Source organism: Stegodyphus dumicola, chromosome 7 (genome assembly GCF_044657685.1).
Source record: "Stegodyphus dumicola isolate Sdum_Otavi_A_Nest chromosome 7, ASM4465768v1".
NCBI lineage: Eukaryota > Metazoa > Arthropoda > Arachnida > Araneae > Eresidae > Stegodyphus > Stegodyphus dumicola.
The window spans coordinates 64,002,088-64,025,680 of NC_140774.1; the positions used below are offsets into that span (position 1 = coordinate 64,002,088).

The 23,593-nt window shown below is 32.1% G+C and overlaps 1 protein-coding gene across 1 annotated transcript; it reads right to left on the reverse strand.

The window, feature by feature from the left end:
* Nucleotides 1–2,839: 2,839 nt before the first annotated feature.
* Nucleotides 2,840–3,940, reverse strand: LOC146996214 (general transcription factor II-I repeat domain-containing protein 2-like). The gene has a single exon (XM_085821387.1). It carries the CDS (start codon nucleotides 3,938–3,940, stop codon nucleotides 2,840–2,842), a length of 1,101 nt encoding a protein of 366 aa, XP_085677513.1.
* Nucleotides 3,941–23,593: the final 19,653 nt, after the last annotated feature.

The following is a 23,593-nucleotide window of genomic DNA, read 5'->3' on the forward strand; positions in this document are numbered from 1 at the left end:
GCAACATCTGCGATTTTGATCTTCGCTGCTGCTGCTGCAGAAGAAGAAAAAAGAAAGCGTATTTGGACTAGAAATTGGGTGAAACGCAGAGAAATTCATGGAGCCCATAATACCCTGTTTCAAGAGCTGCGTTTTGAAGACAGGGGGGAATTTGGAAAGTATTTGCGAATGATGCCGTGCGATTTTGATTATTTATTAAACTTAGTGAGCAGCAAAATTAAAAAACAGGATACGATTTTGCGTTGTGCAATCTCACCATCTGAGAGGCTGCATGTTACTTTACGCTTTCTAGCTGGTGGTAAGTTAATTTTGATTTTTATTGGAAAAAAATCAATTAATTTTGATAAAATTAATAAATCAAATTCACAAGAATTGAAATACAAATTCAAACAATAATTTTAATCACTATTTTTTAAATTTTGAGAAATTTATAATGAATAAATATCATGATAATTATATCACTACACCATTTTTTAATGAATTTATTTTTTAAGTTTTCTATTAGGTTACAGGGTGTTCCTAATCAAATTTACAGTATTTGTTTAGAATACCTAAGCAAACATTGTCAAGACTGATACCAGAAGGTAAAGCTGATAAAGACTTCGATCGACCGAGTGAGATTGCTCTCCTGCAGAGAAAAGCTCATGATGGCTATGTGCTGAGGAGAATTTTATTTTCTTTAAAAGCTTTTGACACTGATATTCGGCCTTTTAAAAATCCTGATTGGGCTGATGGCTCTGCGACCCCATCCGATGAAACACAGTTTCTATTGAAAATGTTGGACAGCGGTGCAAAATTTATATGCAAAATATTACATTATGCAAATATTTTCATTAGTATACATGTTTTACCTTTGTATTTTATAAAATAAATAATAATTTAACCAATATTAATTTTCGGAATTTTCCTTTTATATCATAATTCTTCAATTTCAGTATTCTGACAACCTTTTTCTATGATCTAATTCTCTATTGAAAAAAACTCTTTTACAAAAACTTTTTGTGTATTTTAACACTAAAATATATGTAGATTTGAAATATGTAATAAAAAATGCGCAATTTTTGAACCTATTTTGATAAAAAAAAAACGTACGCAGTGAGAGGGTTAAGCCGAGAAGCTTTAGTTCTTTCACTCGCTTTACTCTCTTTTGTCTAAGGCGATACATGGATTACGGAGGAGGATCTGCCCAGGTTTATGGAATATTATATATTTCGACTTGAGCTCCGAGATTCGTAGCTTCTTTTGGCTGCAGAGCATGTCAAACTGCGAGATGACGTCATTGCAGCGGGCTTCAAGAACGTCCCTGCTGTGCCCTCTGACGATGGATGTAGCATTATTTGAAATGTAAATGCCTTCGCTCCTTCCGGCCACTGAGTGCACAAGATCGAATTGAACGTCACGTTCCATAGGACAGGACCAGCGCATGATCCCTGTGGATAGCCCCTGGTCTGTTGTCTGGTAATAATTCCTACGTCATGCACAACTATTAATTGTCTGTTGCTGAGGTAACTTTTAAAAAACTGTAAAAGATTGTTTGGAATATCAGCTGTGTGCAGAGCTTCGAGCACAGCAGGCCACCACAAGGAATCAAATGCACCTTAGATCTAAACTTAGTACTGCTACGTGTTGATTGTTATTGCGAGCTTCCATGATTTCTTTCTGCAGGAGATCAAGGGCATGGACCGTTGATATGCATTCCCTGAAACTGAATTGTAGCTGCGACAAGAATTTTTTCCGGGTAAGGTAATGCTTTAGTCTTGTGACTGAAAGTTTTTCAAAAACCTTCCCTATTGCCGACAACAAGCATATCGGGTGGAAGGAGGCTGGGTCATTCGGATGCTTCTCAGGTTCGGCAAAGAGGACTACTTGCCCCGTTTTGAATGCCATTGGAAAATACCTGTGCTCCAGCAATTTGTTGAAATACTTGCAGAGGAATCCGGGTTTTGCCTTGTATACAGCTCTGACTATGCTGTAATCCAGGGGTCTCCAAACTACGGCCCGCGGATAGATTTTGTCCGTCCCGCATACTTGAAAACTCCTTTTAGAGAACATATTTTTTATAGAAAATTAAATTTAGTTTACTGAAGTATTATAATTTTATGTTGAATAATTATTAATATGACATCTACATTGATATGGTCATGGGCTAACTACTCATAACATTGTTGTAGGCTTATTGTTATTGTTTTTGTGATAAGTTGGATAAAGAAACACATAACTGTAATGAGTAAAGACATGTATAATATGCAGAAAATTTAACTTCAGTATATAATAACTAACAAATTATTGAAATGAATCCAACTAACATTTTATACATTTTAAATAAAAACATAACTTATAAAAAGTATAATGACATATGAAATACTAATGAGATTTATGTAATTGAGATTTTCCACTGACAATAGTTTGTAGTTGTGGACTAATTTTACTTGTACCAATTATTAAAAGAGATTTAAGATGCTCATCAGTTAATTTAGATCTGTAAACATTTTTTGTGTACTTCACTTTGGAGAAGGTCTTCTCACACAAATAAGTAGTACCAAAAACAGAAAAGAGCCCACGAGCAAATTTATGCAAATTATCAAATTGTGTCAGTGGAAGACTCTTATAAAATTCCAACAAAGATGAGTTTTGATATTTGTTCTTAATTATATCACTGCACTGTAGATCAATCATTTCCATTTGAAGTTCCGGGGCTAGGGTTTCAATGTCAGTATCAAAAGGATTCTGAAAAATCTTAATTTGATTCGCAATGGCATCAAAGTCCGAGAAACGAGTATCAAAATTTATTTTCAAATCACTCAAAGTTTCGATTGCAAAATCGGTAGGAAACTCAGTCTCAGTGGTGTTGGCTAAATATTTCACATGTTTTAAAATGTGAAAAACATTTACTTCGTAGTTGTGATTGAAACAGTATCAATTTCTTCCGGAATGATTTGATATTAGTGTATAAATCAGGAAGATGCTGGTTTTCTCCTTGCAATCTCAAATTCAGTTCGTTCACATGTTTTGTCAAATCAACATAGAATGCTAACTTCCACAGCCATGCGTTGTTTTGTAATTCAGTAAGAGGGCGATGCTTTTCATTCAAAAAAATTTCGATCACTGCTCGAAGTTCAAAAAAGCGCTGAAGGACTTTCCCACAACTAAGCCAACGTACGGCAGTATGATAAGGTAAGTCATTTTCTCCAATCTCTTCAATAAATTGTCGGAATTGTCGGTGATTCAGCCCAAAAGATCTGATAAAATTAACAGTTGATATGACTGGTTTCAGAACTTCAGACATATCCAAACATTTTCCGCACAAAGACTGTTGATGAATGATACAATGTAAGACTAATGGTTTTGAACCACCGTCATTTTCTACAGCCTTTGACACAAGAGCGACCACTCCTTTATCTTTCCCACTCATGTTTTTGCCTCCATCAGTTGTAATACATTTCAAGTTTTTCCATCGAAGGTTCTTTTGATTAATGGCCATTTCAACTCCTTTAAAAATATCTGTACCAGTAGTTGTGCCATGAATACTATACATATCAAGAAGTTCTTCATGCACTTCATAGCTTTTATCTACTCCTCGAATATAAATCAACACCTGAGCAGTATCTGACACATCCGTTGACTCATCCAAAGCCAAAGAAAACCACTCAACATGTCCATTTTTGTCGAACAGTTGAGAGGATATATTTTCAGCGATGTTTTGTACCCTTAGAGCCACAGTGTTTGCTGACATACTGACAGTTTTTAATAAATTTACCTTTTCAGGGCATATTTCTTCGGCTACTGCAATTATGCATTCTTTGATCATTTCTCCATCGGTGAATGGTTTTCCACGTTTTGCAATTTCAAGAGCCACACGAAAGCTGGCACGAGTTGCAGCCTCTTGTTCAGTTTTGAGTTTTGTAAATGAAGATTGCTGCGATTTCAATCCGCGCTTCATAGCTTCAAATTTTTCTGTCGCAAACTTCCTGTATATTTTGAGTAATTTTGAAAATGTTTTGTTTCATAATGACGTTTAATGTTATATTCTTTGAGAACGGCTATGCTTTCATTGCAAATCAAACATAGCGCCTTGTTACTGGACTCAATTACGAAATACTGAATGTTCCACTGATCTTTGAATTTTCTGCATTCACTATCAATTTTTCGCTTCTTTTCCATACTACTAAATCACACACAAAAGCAACAATTCAAATCAAAATACTGTTACAAAGATGTCTTAAACTTAAACACGCACAAACACGTTTTAAGGAGGTACGCACTATTTTATTTCACAACAGTGTCATAGGAACTGACTTCAGTACGTGCTATTAGCGCCATCTGTTAGCGATAGAAGGTACTACCTATTTCCACTTGTGTCCACCAGATGTCGTGTCACCTTACTCCTCATGGCTCGTACTCTACGACTAATCTAGAAATTACAGATAATGACAGGAAAATTAATACAGTCAAAAGTCGTTAATCCGGACTCGTCGGGACTTCGGCGATTCCGGATTATCGATTTTTCCGGATTATAGATCATCAGTTTAAATCTGGTAAGATGGCATGCACAAATTCTAAAATTAAAAATATGAAACCGTATTTTAGGAAATAAAGAACAATTATGATCTAAAGGCTATCAAAATTTACAAAAAACTTTAATATTTATTTGTGTACTTTATTAAACATTTCTTTCAATGTAAGTTGTTTAAGTTGCTTCGTTTTCTGTGATAATACTTTCTCTTTAATTCTATAAACAGACATAATTTCTTGTTCAGTTAAAAAGCTCCGCTGTTCAAGTCCCCTAATTGCTATGCCGAGAATACCGACTAACTTGTCAATCGAAATTTTTTCGTTTTCACTAACCTCTCTGTCACCTTCTTCATGTCTTTATCCAATTTTTGCAGCAATTTCACTTTTTGTTTGACGGACATTGAGACATACTTTCGTTTTGTAGATCCTTTGGGAGCTCCAAATCGGAAATTGGCATAATCGAAAGTTCAAGTTTACTTTTATAAAATTGCTCTTACAATCTGCAAAAAATAATAAGCTGCATCCAGTTCGAAGATTAAGGTATAACGCAAGCATCAACATTAACTGAAATAGATAATTGTATAATTTTAGTTTATATCGTCCGTTATACGTTAAACGCGCACGCGAAAACGTATTCTGCACTTGCGCACACGCATATGCGCATAAACGCCTATCGCATGTGTCAACGCGGCGCATGCGCAGAAAGTTTTCAGCTTTGAGGTTCGGATTATAGATCATTCCGGATTATGGGTGTCCGAATTAACGACTTTTGACTGTAATATGCAGTGTTGCCGTTTTGCGGACTTCAGTCCGATTTGCAGCCTTTTTTAAACGTTGCGTACTTTTTCGGACTTTTTTTTTCATCAGTGGACTATTTCACTTTTTACCACCGGCAACAATGATAATATGGTTTTGGCCCTCGGAACTTACTGGTGTAATCAGTATGGCCCTAAGGCTGGAAAGTTTGGAGACCCCTGCTGTAATCAAACGAGTCCGGCCCTGGTGCTTTTCGCTTGGCCAGAATACGCATGATAGCGTTGACTTCTGGATCCTGAAAGGGAGGAACGTCAGTTGCCGTCGTGAAGAGCTGGTATGCCGGATGAGAATTATTACATTCCTTACTACAGGATGCATGTTCTCCTCCACAGAGGGCATATTTTGCAGGGAATTCTTTACTTTTTTGAGGGCATTGGAAGGATTTGTGATTCTCGGCGCATCTGAGATACCGGGGGATGTTTTTAGATGCACGTTGAGTATACCCGTACCGTTGGCAGTTGAAACACTACGTCGGTCTGTGCCTGCTTTTGTACGAAACAACTTTTACTCTAATATAAGTAATGTGGCGTACATGATTGATTAATTTTCCAGATTCAGTGTGTGGAGTTTCAACATAAAAAAACGGGTAGGTTAACAGCTATGCCATCGCACATGCGCTGTATTTGTTTACATTTTATTACTGGGATGTTTTGAGATTTAAGATCTTCAATTTCTTTTATGTCTGCGTCATTTGATAACCCTTTTATTATGCTTCTAACCACTTTGTCAGAGTTCATTCTTTTACAATTTAAGAAAATATCAATGTTCCAAAATATTGAAAAATTATACTTTATAAACAAATACTATCAATTGTCTCCTTATTTGTGTTTAAAGATATAATTTTAATCAGTCAGTCCTGTCCATACTTTAATAGTTCATCTTTCAATTTCACCCTAGGTAGATACTTTGTTAAAATATCCGCTTCTTGATTTTGTGAACACACAAACATAGGAATGATTTGACTCATTTCATATTCATCTTTTACAAAGAAATATTTTCGATTAAAGTGCTTTGAACTGCTTTGTTTTGCTTTTTTATCCAATTTATTAATGCTTGACAATCTGTTCTAATTTCTGTTGGTTTGTTAATTAGATAATCTTGTCCCAATTCTTCAAGTAAAAAGATGTACACTGCTCAAAAAAAAAAAAAAAAAAAAAAAAAAAAAAAAAGACAGTGCTATATCTTCCGTTCTACTGGGCCGATTGACAAAATCCAAACTGCGTTTTTCATGTCTCGAAAGCGCGACTTAGGATATATATTAGATTTATATATAGCAGTATTCTAACATAGGTATTTTGACACAAAATCGGACTTTTCCTGAAATAACATACCAATTTTTTTTCCATATTTCGATTCTACGACTCAAATTATGCCAGAATACCAAGTTTTGTAAAAATCGTACGAGTAGTTTTTAAAATATTAGCTTTCAAAATTTTAGCTCCTCAGTGTCAATTGAATTTGGCAAATATTTATTAATATCTCTTTTTTATTAAAGTTTTAATATTTTTCCTTTCGCATTTCGAAATTTAGGTTCATTCCAAATATAAAATTTACCCATTTTTTGTGTTTTATTTTTTAAATTTCTATTTTTAAATAATTTTTATAAATTTTTCGAAACAAATTTTGAATTATAACCTATAAAATTTTTACCAGCATCTTAAAGTAGGTGTATTTCTAAGCATACCTGCAAAAATTAGCCTTTTTACTTCCTTGTACGAAGTAGAAAGGAAGTCTTGTAATCGCAAAAAGTTTCAGGCAGCATATTTCAACGAAAATATCCATTTTGACCGCTATCGAATGCAATTTAACGATATTTTTGCGTGATATCTGTACGTAAGGACAGAATAAAAGAATCGTTTCCTCTAAAAACATTATAAAACTGCTTTAAAATTAATTCTGAAGAGAATTTTTCGTGGCGTCTGTACGAACGTATGTACGTACGTACGTATCTCGCATAACTCAAAAACGAGTAGCCTCAGAACGTTGAAATTTTGTATATAGGACTGCTATAACATGTAGATGTGCACCTCGTATTTTAGTTGCAATCGGCCGCACCAAACGTATATAAATATATTTATATATATATCCACTCCGTTTCCCGGCTCAGTAATCTCAGTTTCTTTATTCTTATATGTTTGTAAATTGTACATTTTTTTGCTTTAAAAATGATTGAATTATGTTGTTTTTATCTTCCGGTTAAGGGTTTTATGCCTTTAGTAAATCTGTATGCAATATTTTCAGAATTATCAACAATTTTAAAGATGTTTAAGTGCCGCTAAGCCTTTTTTTTTATGGCGGCCATCGATTGTTTACATTTGAGACAGCAGACTAGTGGATTTGTTGCCAATCTAGGGAAACTTAGCTTCGCAACAACAAAGATGACGCCTTCATTTATTATTGCCAAATAAATCATGCTTAATCCTTTCTGGAATTTCTTCGTGGAAATAAGTTTTTAAGATTTACTTAGTAATTTTTAATACAGATATTTTGAGTTTTTATGTATTTTTGCCTTGTCGCGAAGTGAGAACAGAATTAATTGAATGAGAAATACTCAATCGTCTGTGAAAAACTGTTTCATCTTTGGTTTGTTTCCTTAATTTCTTTTATACATTATTCTAGCTTTATTATAGAATTTGAATAGAACATGTGGCAACGATTAGATAATTCTATTTTTTAAATGATGTAAATTTTGTGCATTCTGAGTTAATAATATGTACGAAATATAATACTATTAAGTGAATCTAGCGCCAGAGTGTCGCTATGGTAAAAAAATACTAGAGTGAATTTTAAAGAATGCATTTATTCTATTGTCGTTTATGCGCTGTCGGCGAAATAGACTTAATTCAATCCAATAAGTTTAAATGAAATGCAAGAAAAAATGCGTATAATTTAATATTTCGTACAAGGAAGTCATGTGGTGTACACATTAGATTTTTTATTAAAAATTTACAAAGATATACACGAATTTGCATATTTTCGCGTTTTGAAATTTGGCATCCTTTTTTTGAGCGATAATAACGCCAAATGTGGTTTATGGATTTTTGTTACAGTGAATTGCCACAGCTATTTTTAACAATAAATTTCAAGTAAAATTTTATGGAGAATTAATTATATGAAATTTTTTCCCTCAATGATGGGTAATAAATATTTATTAATACTATGTGAAAAGCTATTTTTTTTAATTATAGATGATATTATTCAAATTTTTAACTATTTTTTTTTTTTTTTAAATTTCTCTCTTTCTTCCTTTTTTAAAAAAATTATTTGTAAGAGAAAATTTTTATCTTCGGCGTTTTATCGTCTGCTATTTTACTTTAACTTCGTTTAAATCGAATTGTCTAAAACTGAGAACTTTCATTTAATGTTTATTTGAATTTTACGAAAATATTTTATGACATTAACTACATAATTTATTTCTAAACAAGCTGTTGCTTATGAAGTGGCTGAAAGAGCGGCTGATACTATCATCCATATTTTTAAAGCACAGTATATTTTTTATAGAAACATAAGATTTAGAATAATCATTTTTATAAAACTCAAATTATGATATAAACATACAACTCTCTAGAGACCGAATTATTGGAAGTTCAATGGTTATGTAGAAATGATTTGCAGCTACTTAATGGCTCGATAAGTCAGCATGTTCTGTGGACAAGTAAGAATAATCATATAAACGACACCCGAATTCTGGATTCAATTAACAACGAGGGTACGATGTTTATTAAATGAATTTAAAAGTGTTTAAACATAAAAAATCAACTCATTTTTTTTATCGTAAATGTGTTTTTATGCGTAGCGTATTTTCATTATATCCTTAAAATTCTAATTTAGAATGTAGTTGTCAAGAACTGAACTCTAATCATCAGTAATATAATAAGTAATTATTACGTTTATTAATAAATCCTTCTTATAAAGTAATTGCAAATATTTCAAAAAACTTTCTGTCTGAATGCAAATATTTCTAATTTTATATTAATCAAAATTGCACACGATATTATTTATTTGCACTTCAATTCTTACCGTCAGCACTAGTAGAAGTTACAAATCAATTATATTTAATTAAGGAATGACCCTCTCTAAGTTTAGAAACAGCGTACGGTAAAAGCAATTCAATTATTGGCGCCGTATCTTTCATATTACTGCCGATTGGCAAACTATATAATTTTTTATGAGTATTCGGGTTTTACTAGTAACTTCACTTGGAAATCGCGCTTAAACTAGGTTAGTTGGTTATTTGAACATAGAAAGAACATGGGAGCTATTTGGTTAAGGTGCTTTCATAGAGAACCTTTGTAAAGAGAACCTAGAAAACTACGAAAACCAACCATGCAGAAAAGCCTGGGGTAGACTTAGCAACAAACAATTAGTATTTAACAATCTTCAAATGCTAGGCAACTAGTGAGGCTTCAATGAAATCTCCAATTTAATATTTTATTTGTAAATATTTAAAATATTGTTGTATTCTTAGACACAAAAAGCAGAATTTAAGTTTTGTAAACTCGTTAGTAAACTAGCAAGCCGTAGTGCAAATGAATATTCAATTTCTTTTGCAATAATTGTATTCACTTAATATTCTTGGAATATGAGTTAAAGAAGGAATGTTCTCGGAAGATTAAAGAAGTATTTAAATCCAGTGATATTAGGTTTGTCTTACAAGCTCAAAATCAAAACGATTCTGCAATTGCCCAAGTAGTTGACTTGTAAATGGCTGTGAATTAAACAGATGACATTTAATCTTACGTTATTCAGTCAGAAAAACGTATTCCAAATGTTTTGTATTGCATGACAATGCATCTTTTCATTATTCAGTAACCAATCGGAGAACCACTTGTATTCGGAAATAAGTATGAGTAATCAATCGTCCTGCATGTTCTTCAAATTTGCCTTCTTGTGATTTTTTTTTTCTTTCCCAAAAACTAAAGTTGCCTCTCAAAGGAAAGTTTTTGACATTGAAGAGACAAAAGGAGTATGACATCTACTTTTAGAGGCATGTCAAAAACAGATCTCTACAAGTCTTCTCTTCCATTACATGTTGTGCATTCAATTAAAAAGTTGGATCAGCGTAAATTCTAGAATATATTTTTATTACACTCTGATTACTTTATTAACATACAGTGAATATATACTAAACCTTTTACTTCAGCTTCAGTAATTCGGAATTTTTGACGTAATTGTTGTCGGAACTAGAACTTAGAAGAAAAGTGAAATTGAATATTTCGATAATACAATAAATTCAAGGTCGAAGTTTCAATATTTTATTTTCGGAGGGAGGAGAAATTTTTTCAGTTTTGGTCCATTATCCTAAGTATATTTGCTTCGATTCTTTATTTTTTTCATAAAAGCGAAAATCTTACGCATGGTATACATATAACGCATAGCTTCAAATTAAAATTTAATAATATACAGGGTGGTTATAATAAAAGTTTTACTTTTAAACGGTCATAAAAGGAAAACTACTGGATCAAATGTTATCAAACTTGGTAACCGTGTAAAGGAGGTCATGGGAATTTATTTTCCGCGAAAAAAAGAAAGTTCGAAACCTTACCACCAGGGGTGGAATGGCGCTGTATGCAATATTGTTAAACGAAATATGGGTCGGAATCTAACTTCATCTTTTGTTACACGTGTTTGATATGTTGTATACCATTAAGAAACTTTGAAGTGAGCAAATTACCATTTAAAGGCGTTAAATTCCATAAAAGTCGAATGCACCATTCGTGTAAGGTAGAAATTCGTCCGTGAAAACCGCGAATTAGTGGTTAGAAAATGTGAGATCGCAAATCACTCGCATAAGTACGTACAATCTGGAAATCGTTTTCTTACAGATCGCTAATTTGTAATTTTTGAAGCCTGAATTCGGCCCTAAAACATGAAGATACTGATTCAAGACGCTTTTAATCGATTTGGGCTAAAGAAATCCCTCATGTTATCTACCTACCTCCATTGTATTCTCCTACTGCATTCGAGTGCATAGAAGTCATTCCAAACCGTTTGGTGAGGAATGACAACTAGTTTCATAACTGAACCATTTTTCTCTGAAGAGCAGTCGACAGCTGGACCACTGTGATTGCAGTTCGGTTAGTGTGTGTGTGTGTGATTATGCCAAAGCCTCGAGGGCTATCTGCCTAAGAGGAGGGATGCCTTCGTGGAGGACTTTCTAAGGGAAACTGGCTCGTATACACGTTACACATGGGGAAAACCACGAAAACGCCCATGCAGCCAGCCCGTTCGCGGGATTCGAACCTCGGACCGAACTACCAGTGTTCAGCGACTTTACCGCTCGGCCGCTGGTGCTGGTAACCGGCCGCTGGTAACCGAGCTGCGGCCGCTGGTGGGCCGCAGCTCGGTTAGAGTCAGTGTTAAAATGTTTCGTGATACATGAACTGCAGTAACGAGGTATTTTAGTTACTACGATTTTTATGCAGGGTTGGGTCCCACCTCACATGTGTCGCACAGTTACTTAGGCAGCATTTCACGAATGAACGTCTTATAGGCCAACATTTCCCCTCTTCCCACCAGACCTCAACCTCTGTGACTCTTAGCCATGGGGTTTTCTCAAAAGCACTGTTTATGGTGATAATCTAAACAATCTGGCAGAAATGAAAAATGCGATACATTGACATGTCCGTAACATTCCTCCTGATATGCTAAGAGCTGCTGTTGAGAATGCAGTAACAGGATTTAACTTGCTTTTGGAAAATGCTGTATGCTACATTGAACATGCTTTGTAACACGTTTTGCAAAGGATTAAACACATTTTAAACTGATGTTTTCATGTCTTATTTCATTTAACGATATTGCATACAGTGCCATTTTCCCCCTGGTCGTGAGTTTTTTCTTTTTTTTCCCCCACGGAAAATAAATTCCCATAACCTCCTTTACACGATTCGCAAGTTTGATAACATTTGGTCCGGTAGTTTTCCTTTTATGACCATTTCAAAGTGGAACTTTAATTATAACCACCATGTAGATTAAACTTTAAAAGTCTGACAGTTTAGTTCAAGTCCCAGCTTTAAAAATATATATATAAATATAAATTTTCATATTAATTCTATTAGAAAGAATGTTTTAAAAAGCTAATTTTTCTCTCGCGTTATGGATTACATTAAAAAAACATGATCTTTAATATGATTTAGATTGTTTCAGCCGATATAAGAATCGGGTTCCTCGGTGGTACAGAATAAACACTGCTGGACTGTTTTATTTCGTTGTCATTTAGCAAAAAATCTTTTAATTAAAATATTTATCCTTTGGACTTCGCTTTAAACTTTATTTATAGTTAAAATGACTAGAAAATGAAAAGCTGTCTTCAGCTGAAACGCAATTCATGTAATTGATATTTAAAAAAAAAATTCACAAGAATGCAAAATTTATGGAAGTCTAGCAATCGAAAAATCTTAATTTTCTTGTGTGAGCACTGAAAATAACTGTAGAAGGAAAGAAGGAGAAAAGTAAGCAAAATTTTGAAATTTGGCTGTCAGACATAACCAAGATGTTTCAAAAAGTTGGACGCTTTTGAATATATTTTCAGGATACTTCAAGGAATTTAGGTGTTCAAAGAGAAAACACTTGGATGTGTACACCAGCAAATACCATCAATTGAGCTTGTGTTAACAGAAAAGAGAAAAACGATATCATTGCAGATTAAAATGAAGAGCGACTGGTTTTAGACTAAATGGTTTTATAAATTTAAATTACGTTATAGAACATCATATCGTATCATAAACGGAGAATCCCATGATTTCTCAGTCAAATTATTTGAAGATTCAGGATTTTATCCAATGATGTATGTGGATGTCACCTAAACACGTTTTTTTTTTTTTCCTCCTGATGAAACAGCGGCCGAGCGATAAAGTCGCTGAACACTGGTAGTTCGGTCCGAGGTTCTAATCCCGCGAACGGGCTGGCTGCATGGGCGTTTGCGTGGTTTTCCCTATGCGTAACGTCTATACGAGCCAGTTTTCCTTAGAAAGTCTTCCACGAAGGCATCCCTCCCCTTAGGCAGATAGCCCCAGTGTGCTTTGTCATAATTAAATAAACCAAAACCTCTTGATGAAACCAGTCTTTCCTTTTATCTCATGCCTTCAAAATGCTTAGCCTCTAAAGACTGATTAAGGTTCTAAGACTGATAAAGACTAAATAAATGGATTGATTTGGATTATTAAGTTACGGCAAAGCAGGGCTATCTTCCTAAAGGATGCCTTCGTGAAGAAATTTCTAAGGAAAACCAGCTGGCATACACATTACACATGAGAAAATCCACGAAAACACCCATGCAACCAGCCCGTTTACCGGGATTCGAACCCCGGAGTCAACTATCAGTGTTCAGCGACTTTACCGCTCGGCCGTTTGTGGGCCTTTATGAAATGGAAGGCGATAACTTTATTTAAAATGATTGTTAGAAATACCAAGATGTTTCGAAAAGTTGGATACTTTATTCTCTTCATTATTCGAACTTTATAATATACTTGCAGAATGCCTAAAGAAAAAGCGCAAGAATGAAGCAGAATGCCTGAAGAAAAAGAGAAGAAAAAATAAATTTTTGCGTAAAATTTGGTATTAGTATTTTTTTTTTTTTTAATTTAAAACTTTTTAATCTTATGATATTTGATTCTTGCGATTTGAAAAATAAAATATTTGACTAAAATATGAATAACATTTTAAGAAACCAAATGTTGGATAAAATTGTGTAAAGCAGGGCACGATGATAAAACTGTTTAAAGCAGTGTATGCAAGTCATCCTAAGTTAAAATGTCGGTTATACATCTCTTTTATTTATATATATCTTTTCTGAACGGAACTTTGAAAGGCGTGTTAAGTGTGCTTTACTGTTTCTCTTTTAATATATGCAGTTTTTAAATGCATCGTAGTGTGGGTTACAAAGTATTCTTCCGAAAGAAACGCAATTCAAATAAATAAAATCTTCTGGAAAATTTATATTAATAAATATATTTAAAATGCTCAGTTCGAATGAATAAATAGAAAATTTTAAAATAATTATCTGAAGAGACAGTGCAACACTAACAATTAAAATAATAGTCTAAAATTTAAAAATTACCTAAAATAGTAAGTATGACTAAAACATAGTATAAAGAAAACTATTTGAAAAAAAAATTAATAAACGATGCGCCTTTGATTTAAACTACGCAGTTCGAATAAGTAAATAGAAATTTTTATAACAGTTATTCGAAAGAAATTATGCAACGTAAACAATTAAAATAAATTCGAAAAAGAAAAAAATGCTTAAAATTAATAACAATTATAATTAAAAATATAAGATAAAGAACATTATTTGAAGGAAGGAACGACTGAGTCTTTTCTTCCTCTCACGCACTACAGTGTCTCAAAAAAGTGATGGGACACTTGTGCTTTACAAAAGGAAACTGCAATAAAATAAATTTAAAAAACATGTAAAATTTTTTGTGGGTGTGTTTCATACTTAAATTTAGTAACAATTATTACATAACATATATTTTCTCAAAATATTAAAATATTAATTTAATAAAAATACAATTGTTTAGAACGGAGCAGAAAATGGCTCACTTAAGTGATGGGACACTACGTACTATGCAACAAAAATCGTCTGAAGTAAGCAGTAAAAATATCTTTTGGGGTACTTATTTTTACTCAAAAGCAATTGCCAATAATTTATAAAATCGTCTGCAGTATTTCTCTCCAGTTTGTTTTGGAATTTTTGTGTTTTTTAGCTCTGTGCAGCCATGAATGCTAAACAAAAAGAAACTTTGCCTGGAATTCGAAAATTAGTTATTAATTTGCATATTGAACGTGGAAAATCTATTAGAGAAACTACTGAAACAGTTAACTTCAGTCATTCAACAGTTTTCAATATCATTAAACGATATAAAAAGAATCATATGATTCAGGATAAAAGAAGACCTGGCCGACCATCAAAGCTATCCAATGGAATAAAGCGAATTATCGTTCGAAATATTTAAAAAAAATCCAAGAATGAGTGCTCCTAAAGTTGCTGCTGATTTACAAGCATTATATGGAGTAATTGTTAATTCTGAGACTATTAGAAGAGTAATTCGATCTACTGGATATCACGGTAGAGCAGCCAGGAAAAAATTCTTCGTAAATGAAAAGAATAGAAAACACAGACTGGCTTACACAAAATCCAACATAAATAAGAATTCCGATTACTGAAATGAAGTTATATTTTCTGATGAGAGTAAATTTAATATATTTGGTTCTGACGGTAGAATCTTGGTGTGGAGAAAACTCAGGGAAGAATTTCGAAAACAGAACTTTGTGCCAACAGTAAAACATGGTGGAGGAGGAGTTATTGTATGGGGGTGTATGTCGTCCGCTGGAGTTGGTACTCTTGTTTTTATTGACAGTATAATGAATCAGTACAAGTATATTGACATTTTAAATCAAAATTTGAAATCTTCAGCGCGAAAATTGAACCTTCATAACGATTTTAAATTCTACCAGGACAATGACCCCACGCACACTGCTTTGAACATTAGACTCTGGCTGCTGTATAATTATTCTGAAGTAATAAAAACACCACCACAATCTCCAGACTTAAATCCCATAGAGAATATTTGGCAAGAATTGGAATCAAGAATTCACAAACACACCATTTCTTCAAAACAACAATTAAAATCGGTGCTTCAAGAAGAATGGGGTAAAATCACTCCAGAAATCACAAAAAAATTAGTCGAATCCATCCCAAGAAGATTAAATCATGTTTTAAAAGTAAAAGGAAATCCAACAAAATATTAAAACCTTTTAAAAAGTAAAATTTTTGGATAAATATTTGATGGAAAAGTAAGTGTCCCATCACTTAAGTGAGCCATTTTCTGCTCCGTTCTAAACAATTGTTTTTTTATTAAATTAATATGTTAATATTTTGAGAAAATGTATGTTATGTAATAATTTTTACTAAATTTAAGTATGAAACACACCCACAAAAAATTTTACATGTTTTTTAAATTTATTTTATTGCAGTTTCCTTTTGTAAAGCACAAGTGTCCCATCACTTTTTGAGACACTGTATATAAAAATGGAAATGAAAATAGGTTGCCACATATTAAGAAGTTCGTCAAGTGAACTTATTTTGGCGCAAACTGAATAAAGTGCGCCAACATAAATTGTTGAATTTCTCCGTAAATATTTCTCACCAAATTTTACAAAATTTAATATTTAGGCATAATTTGGGTCGTAGAATCGAAATATGTAAAAAAAAATGGTCTATTATTTTAGAAAAAGTCTGATTTTGTGTCAAAATCCCTATGTTAGAATAGTGATATATATAAATCTAATATATATCCTAAGTCGCGCTTTCGAGACATGAAGAACGCAATTTGAATTTCGTGAATCGGCCCAGTAGAACGGGAGGCGTAATGGCAGACCGCACATTGAGTTGAACAGTGTTAAACGAATGTCGCATACTGCGCATGCGCAGAAAAAAATGTTGGCGTAATTATTATGTTGGCGTGATTTGGAAAGAAGATAAATACGGTATATGGGAAATGTACCACCAGCTGATTGTAAACAAATCTAGCGTTTAAATCTTCGTACAGTATAATGTAAATGTAAAGTAATTACTGTGTTAAAATACGATTTTTTTCTGTACTGCTGAATGTACTGGAAAGCTGAATGATACGATCAAGTATGAATTCGATTGAAGAGTGCAAAAAATGGGTAAAGGAAATCAGCGTAAATACAAATGCCCAGCGCAAGGACTGCAAACCAAATGCTATTGCAAGATTGCTTTCAGGTATGTATTTTCTCATTTCAGTAAATTTGATATATTAAAAATGCAAGTATGTTTATGTACTATGTCACAGTATCATCTTTCTTAATACACATACAGTTCATTAGTTTTTTTTTTTTTTTTTTTTTTTATTTCCTAAATTTCTATATAATGTAACATTAAGAAAAAAGTTTTAAGGAATGATTTGTTTCCTTCAAAGGAATATAGCAAGTGTTTGTAAATAACACTGAAGAATTTTACAGTTACTTAATGCTGTTTACTTAATTCTTTGAAATAATAATAATAATAAATAATAAATAAATAAATAAATAAATAAAAAAAACAAAAAAAAAAAAAAAAAAAAAAAAAAAAAAAAAAAAAAAAACGCCAACATACATTACCAAACCAGGAGAGAAAATCCAGTTTACATTACTGAATTATAACATGTAAACAAATTAAATCTAAATAACGAATTATTACGAACATATGTTAACAAATATTAAATGCACCGTTATCAGCAAATTAGCCTAAATTAAAATGAAACATATATTAATAAAAAAAAAGCAAATTCAATCAGTAAGGACGTTAAAATAACGAGTAAACAAAGTTCCATAATATTGCAATTGTAAACATCACTGAACCAGACTGGACAGCAACGGACATCACGAATAAGCTAATGTAGGGTTGCTTACTCGACAATGTTTCTCCCCGCGCCAAATGTACACCATCAAGCATGCGCAGTAAGCGAAATTCGCTTAACACTATCAACTCAATGTACGGTTTGCCATTACGCGAACGGAAGGTATAGAACTGTCCCCCCCTTTTTTTTTTTTTTTTGAGCAGTGTACCATTTAACTTCACATTCACAGAACGCTAAAAGTTCAGCTTCCATTGCAGATAGAGCAACTATTCTTTGTTTATTGCACTTCCAATTTTTGAAATTTTTACAATTTAATGAAATAACCTCCAAATGATTTTCCATATTAACAGGGTTCGTACACATTTCTGCACATGGAAATTAAGTACTTTTAAGGACCATTAAAGAAAAAAATTAAGGACCTATGAGCAAAAGGGAACTGGATAAATTCAATTAAAAATATTATCTATGCCTGAATTTTACTTTTGTAACACCATCCTAAAAATAAAATAGATCCCTAAGTAGTATGCATTATTACTAAACATGAATTAATGAACATAATTATTAATAAGTTTGAGAATAAAATAAACTTTATGCAATTTATCAAGTAGCATTAAATAATTTACACTTATAATAGTTGGTCATATTTGAAAGAAGATAAGCGGCATTTAAGTTTTACTAACAGTTAGCTTTATATTGATTTTTTTTATGTCTCATTTTGTCACATACTTGGTCAGTCTAGAGGTTTAGTAGCAGGTAGATTTTATGTCAAACGGCATAGGTTAAAATGAGAAGTAAGAACATAATCAACATGATTCATAACAAAAGACTGAATGTTATCACTGCTCCTGCTTGTGTAGAGAGAGACCCGCTGATTAGCACAAACCTGAAAGGCCTGATGTAGGCACAGTTGGCAAGTGTTGAAAAGTTAGTTAGACTCTGTTTGATGCAGTTAGTGTCGTTGCTTCGTGTAGAGTTCGAGGGGTTGTAACCCAGTTAATATACTTTAAGGTTCCAATAAAGCATTAAAGCACCAGAGGTGATAAGATGTTTTGTATTATTTTAAGTATCAGTAGATGCAAAGAATAAGTTTTACTTGAATTTTTACATTTTTGTATTTTGTCTTGTGACCACAGTGAGTATTATTGAAAGGCAATAACTCGCTTTAATATGTAGAGATAATTTTTAAGTTAAGATATGCAGTTAGTTATAAATAATTAAATTAGGTAGTTTGATAACCTTAGTCATTATGGATTTACATGACCACTATTAAATTTTATTTTTTAACAATATTTGTTGAAAAAGCCCGATTCAAATCAAAATCTAATAAAATTTCACCGTTTAAAATACATGTAATCTATGACATTGATTCTTAAATGATATTGGGATAATTACACATTAAAAGCTACAAAACATTTATGTTTTGTAACAACAACACTCAACAAAATATTTATCAGTCATTTTAATTGGAAGCCTTCCCGAACATTTTGGCTAGTTTATATTGATTTCCTTCTCTTTAAACATCTTTTCTAACAATTAAAGATTTGTCTCAATATGCAAACCAATGCTCTCGCTGGTTTTTTCGTGCTTTATCTCCTAACTTGTCAACCTCTCCACAATGTACCTATGAGGGTTTACTTGATCTGGTAAAAGTTATATAGTCCAAAACCCCCGACGGACGTAAAGCATATTATTGCTATGTCTGAAAGTAACTACAATATCAGACAAAGGTTTAACTAAACCTCTTATTTAAAAGGAACTTAGAACATAAAGGCATGTCCTGATGCTAACAAAATCAATTACAGCTCACGGTGACGTAATTAAACAAGAACAGTCAAATTCAAACTAATAATGTGGATTAGTGGTCAAAGATTATACAATTTAATTTAAATTTAATCTTGCTCAGTAACTCTATATATCAGGAAATAGAAATTGGAAATTATAGTAAAGGCTGAAATCATAAATAATTGGGTAATTTACATAATCATAACTGCATATATCTTTGAAGAATAATTTTCTTTGTGTACTCAGTTTCTTTCTTCAACATATTTCCTTTTCATTTTAGAATTTTTGGATTTAATTAAGGATTTCTGTTGTTCTAAAAAACACTAAATGCATTTAGAATGTTCAGAAAAAGCGGCTAATTTTATTTTAGTAATATGAACATTCAGAAGATATATGAAATATATATGGTAAAGGCCGGTTACAGAGCTGATGTGGCAGAATTTTTAGAATTTAGTGACACACCGAAAAAAATCTAGAAATGGCAAAACTTTTAGAATTTAGAGCAGGCATTGGAAGCAGAATTTAGAAAGGCACTAGGCAGCAGAATTTAGGATCCACAGAGATTGCATCAGGTGGGAAAATGCCTAAGTACCAGCTATGTGTATGATGCATTAAGACATATTAGATGAATCTTTTAAATTCTAAGTTTTTAATTTCTTTATTAATAAAAACCTCCCTTTCTATAATGCCTGCCCATGTGATAAGATTAGAAGCATTTTTGATATTTTCCATGCTTGTGTCTAGTGAAAAATAGAGAAAATAAAGGGAAGATAACTATGTTAAGATTCTAGTATCAGAAGTAAAACATTCAAATATTATGTTTTCATTCCAGACGTTCTCCAAAAAGTAAGAAATTCACTGCAAACTTTCTGTAAAATACATCCACTACGTGTTGATACCATGGAGACATTTTTCATTTTGTCACATATTTCTCGAGTCTGCTAGAATCATGGATCTATAAATCTTGCCTTCATATCCTTCTAGACTTTCCAAGCTGCAATGTCTAAAATCCTAAAGAAAAATTATCCCTACCAATACCGTAACAGCAAAAAGCCAGAAATATTTTGGAAAAAAAAAAAGGGGAGGGAAAAAGGGTAAATTTAATTTTATAGAGAAAACTGATGCATATTCTGAGAATTTTGAATATTCTGAGACAATTAAGACATTTTTAATTAATTACATAACTAATTTTGCTTTTGCTAAGAGCCGTTTTATAAATTGTGCTTTATAGCATTGTACCTTGTTTATTTTTCAGATTCAAAATATTGTATAAGTTGCCAAAATGAAACTCTATTGTGACAGCGAAAAATAAAAATGTTTTATTTTAATGTTATTTTTTAAATATAATTTCAATATATTACCATTATTTTAATGAAATTAATAAATTTTACGATGTTTTAAAAAAAATTATCGAAAAATTCTCAGATCTCGAAATTAAAAAGTTTCTATAGAAACTGATCTTAAAATCGCCAAAAGGTTGAACCGTTTAATAAAAGAATTCACATCCCTAAAAGCGAAAAGTTGTTTAAAAGCTCTTTATTAGAAAAAATAAATTTCAAAATGCTTACGTTTCACTTTTTGCGTAGAAACTCGAGTATCCCATCATTTATATTAGAAATAGAAACAAATTATAATTCATGAACCCATTCAAAATATAACCATATATACGTCAGTGAATTGCCAAAAATATTCCTCCAAAATGTTAATTCACACTCAAAATAACAGTCGTAAAAACAGACAGAAATTTCAGATGATTGAAATTAAGGACCTTCTGCCGATTTCGGCCAAAGTTAAGGACTTTTAAGAACCAAAAATCAATTCCAAAAAAATCTAAGGATTTTTAAGGACTTAAGAGTCCTTTATTAAGGACCGTACGAACCCTGGGTTATTGAACTGCGCTACAACATTCTATTATGTTAAAATAATCATATTCTGTTGGATTTCAAAACAATGTATTTTGTAATTTACTTTAATTTTATACTTATAATTTTACAATACTAATTACTTTTACTTTTTGGCCATTAATAATTGTTGTTAGTTTGGTTTAATGAGAGTGGCAGCAGAGCAATTATAGAATTAGGTAAATATGTTTCTGTAGTTAGTTAAACTTATTGAAGATTAATTGTATGTTATATACCTGAGTGATGTTTTATTAAATAAATGAATACTTTAGAATATAGTAGTCTCTTTAGAGTCCTTGATACGCAGGTAGCGTAATAGTTTGACGCATAAGCGAACACACTCCATTACATGAAAAAATAAAAATTCCTTATAAAAAATTAAAAACTATGGGAACGTTCAAAGTTTATATTATATATGAAGAGGGTAAAAGGAGCAATTATGCAGAGGTAAAACAGGCCTCTCTTTCTGAACCAATACTCCCTCATACTTTATACTTAACATACAATTATTAATAATTATAACATTCATTTGCCATAACTCCAAACAAATTTTAAAACAATTTATTCTTAATTAAATTCTGACATAAATTTTATTACCATTATTCAATTTTCTTAAGTCTCTGATATTTGTATATTAATTTTAGCAATATTTAGCACTCTCCCATTTAATAATTATTTCAATTATACTTCATATAGAAATCATTCTCAAAATAACTATAAAATTCTTAATATTCATATTTTTAAACAATAATCTTAGTTACAAAATAATTTGAAAATTCTTATCTTGTGAAAAAAATAAATCCAAAATTTTTAACATTAATTCAAAAATTTTTGACTAAACTTTATAATTACTAATAACAATAAAATTTAAAAATCTTCCCTGAATAAAATCTTAGAATATTTATCCATTTTGATTTGATATTTTCGTAACACAGTGCCACATTATTTTTTTATATTCATCGAATTAAAATCATTTTATAAGAAAACACCACACTTTCAGATTTCAAAAATATAACCAATTATTGAGGAAGTTATTTATAATGTTGCAGTTGGAGAAAAACTCAAGAATCTTTTCCATTACGTAACATCAAAACGCAAATTCGGAATATGGGCACTTAATTTTCTGGACGCAAAGAACTTTGAAGAATAAATTTAGAATCGATGAAATTAATCACACTTCAATACCACTTTTGATGACGCCGTGAATCATTTCCATACTTGTTGACGCACTATATTTCGATGTTACAGTGACCTTGGCATGATTGGGAATCCAGATGAATATTTTCCCTTTTCATTTTATCCATTCGTTAAATGATGTGAGATTAGTTGACATACATGTTCCATGGAGGTTAGTAGCACATAATCCAATCCTGTATGACTAATTGAAATAGGCAAAAGCACAAGCAAAAGCTAGAGCAGTGTCGATGGGTGCTTAGATCCCCAAGAAGAATTTTGATTACGTAGTATGATAATAATGTTAAATTGGTAATATCGTAAGAACTTGGCAGTCGAGGCAGTTTTAATTCCATTTTTATTTGCAATTGATATTTGTGGCCACAATCACTTGGCACTCTAGTTGTGCCTTTCCACAGAAGATTTACATTTTCGATATTGTTGAGATAGAAAGCAAGCCAGCGAAATTACATCTTAGCATAGTAGAGAGCAAAGCTGAAGTGCGTAGTTATGCAAGATGGAAGCATGCGAAGAGAAAAGTTTTGGTTTGCAGTTTGGTGATTGGTCAAGAGGCATTAAGGGCTACATAAGATCGCATGATTAATTTGAATGACGCAGTTTAGACTTGGGCACTATTTTTCGGACAGATAGATAAAGTTCTCAAATGAAATAGAAAATAAAAGAGGTTATAGTGAAATAAATTTAGAAGTTTGCTTTCATATTTTTTATCATACACACACACACACACATATATATATGAAGTAGTCGATGAAGCGTGAAATTAAGTACGATAGTACTAAAAAGTTAGAAATTAGCGGTTTAGAAGTGCTGCTAAATTTTAAATGAAAGATGAAGGTCAAGATGAGTATCAAACTAATCAGTAAGAAGCTTTAAACTACACTTAGCTTTGTTTCCGAAATACATTATAATAGTAAGATACAAAGCAATATTTAATACTAAAACAAAAAGAGAACCTAAATTGCGTTAAGTACTAAAGAGTAGACAAACAAAAAGGTAAACAAGAAAATAAAATTGCGTATGTTA

Excerpts from the sequence above, each read along its gene's own strand:
- LOC146996214 (XM_085821387.1), bottom strand. The coding sequence starts at position 3,940 with ATGAAGCGCGGATTGAAATCGCAGCAATCTTCATTTACAAAACTCAAA.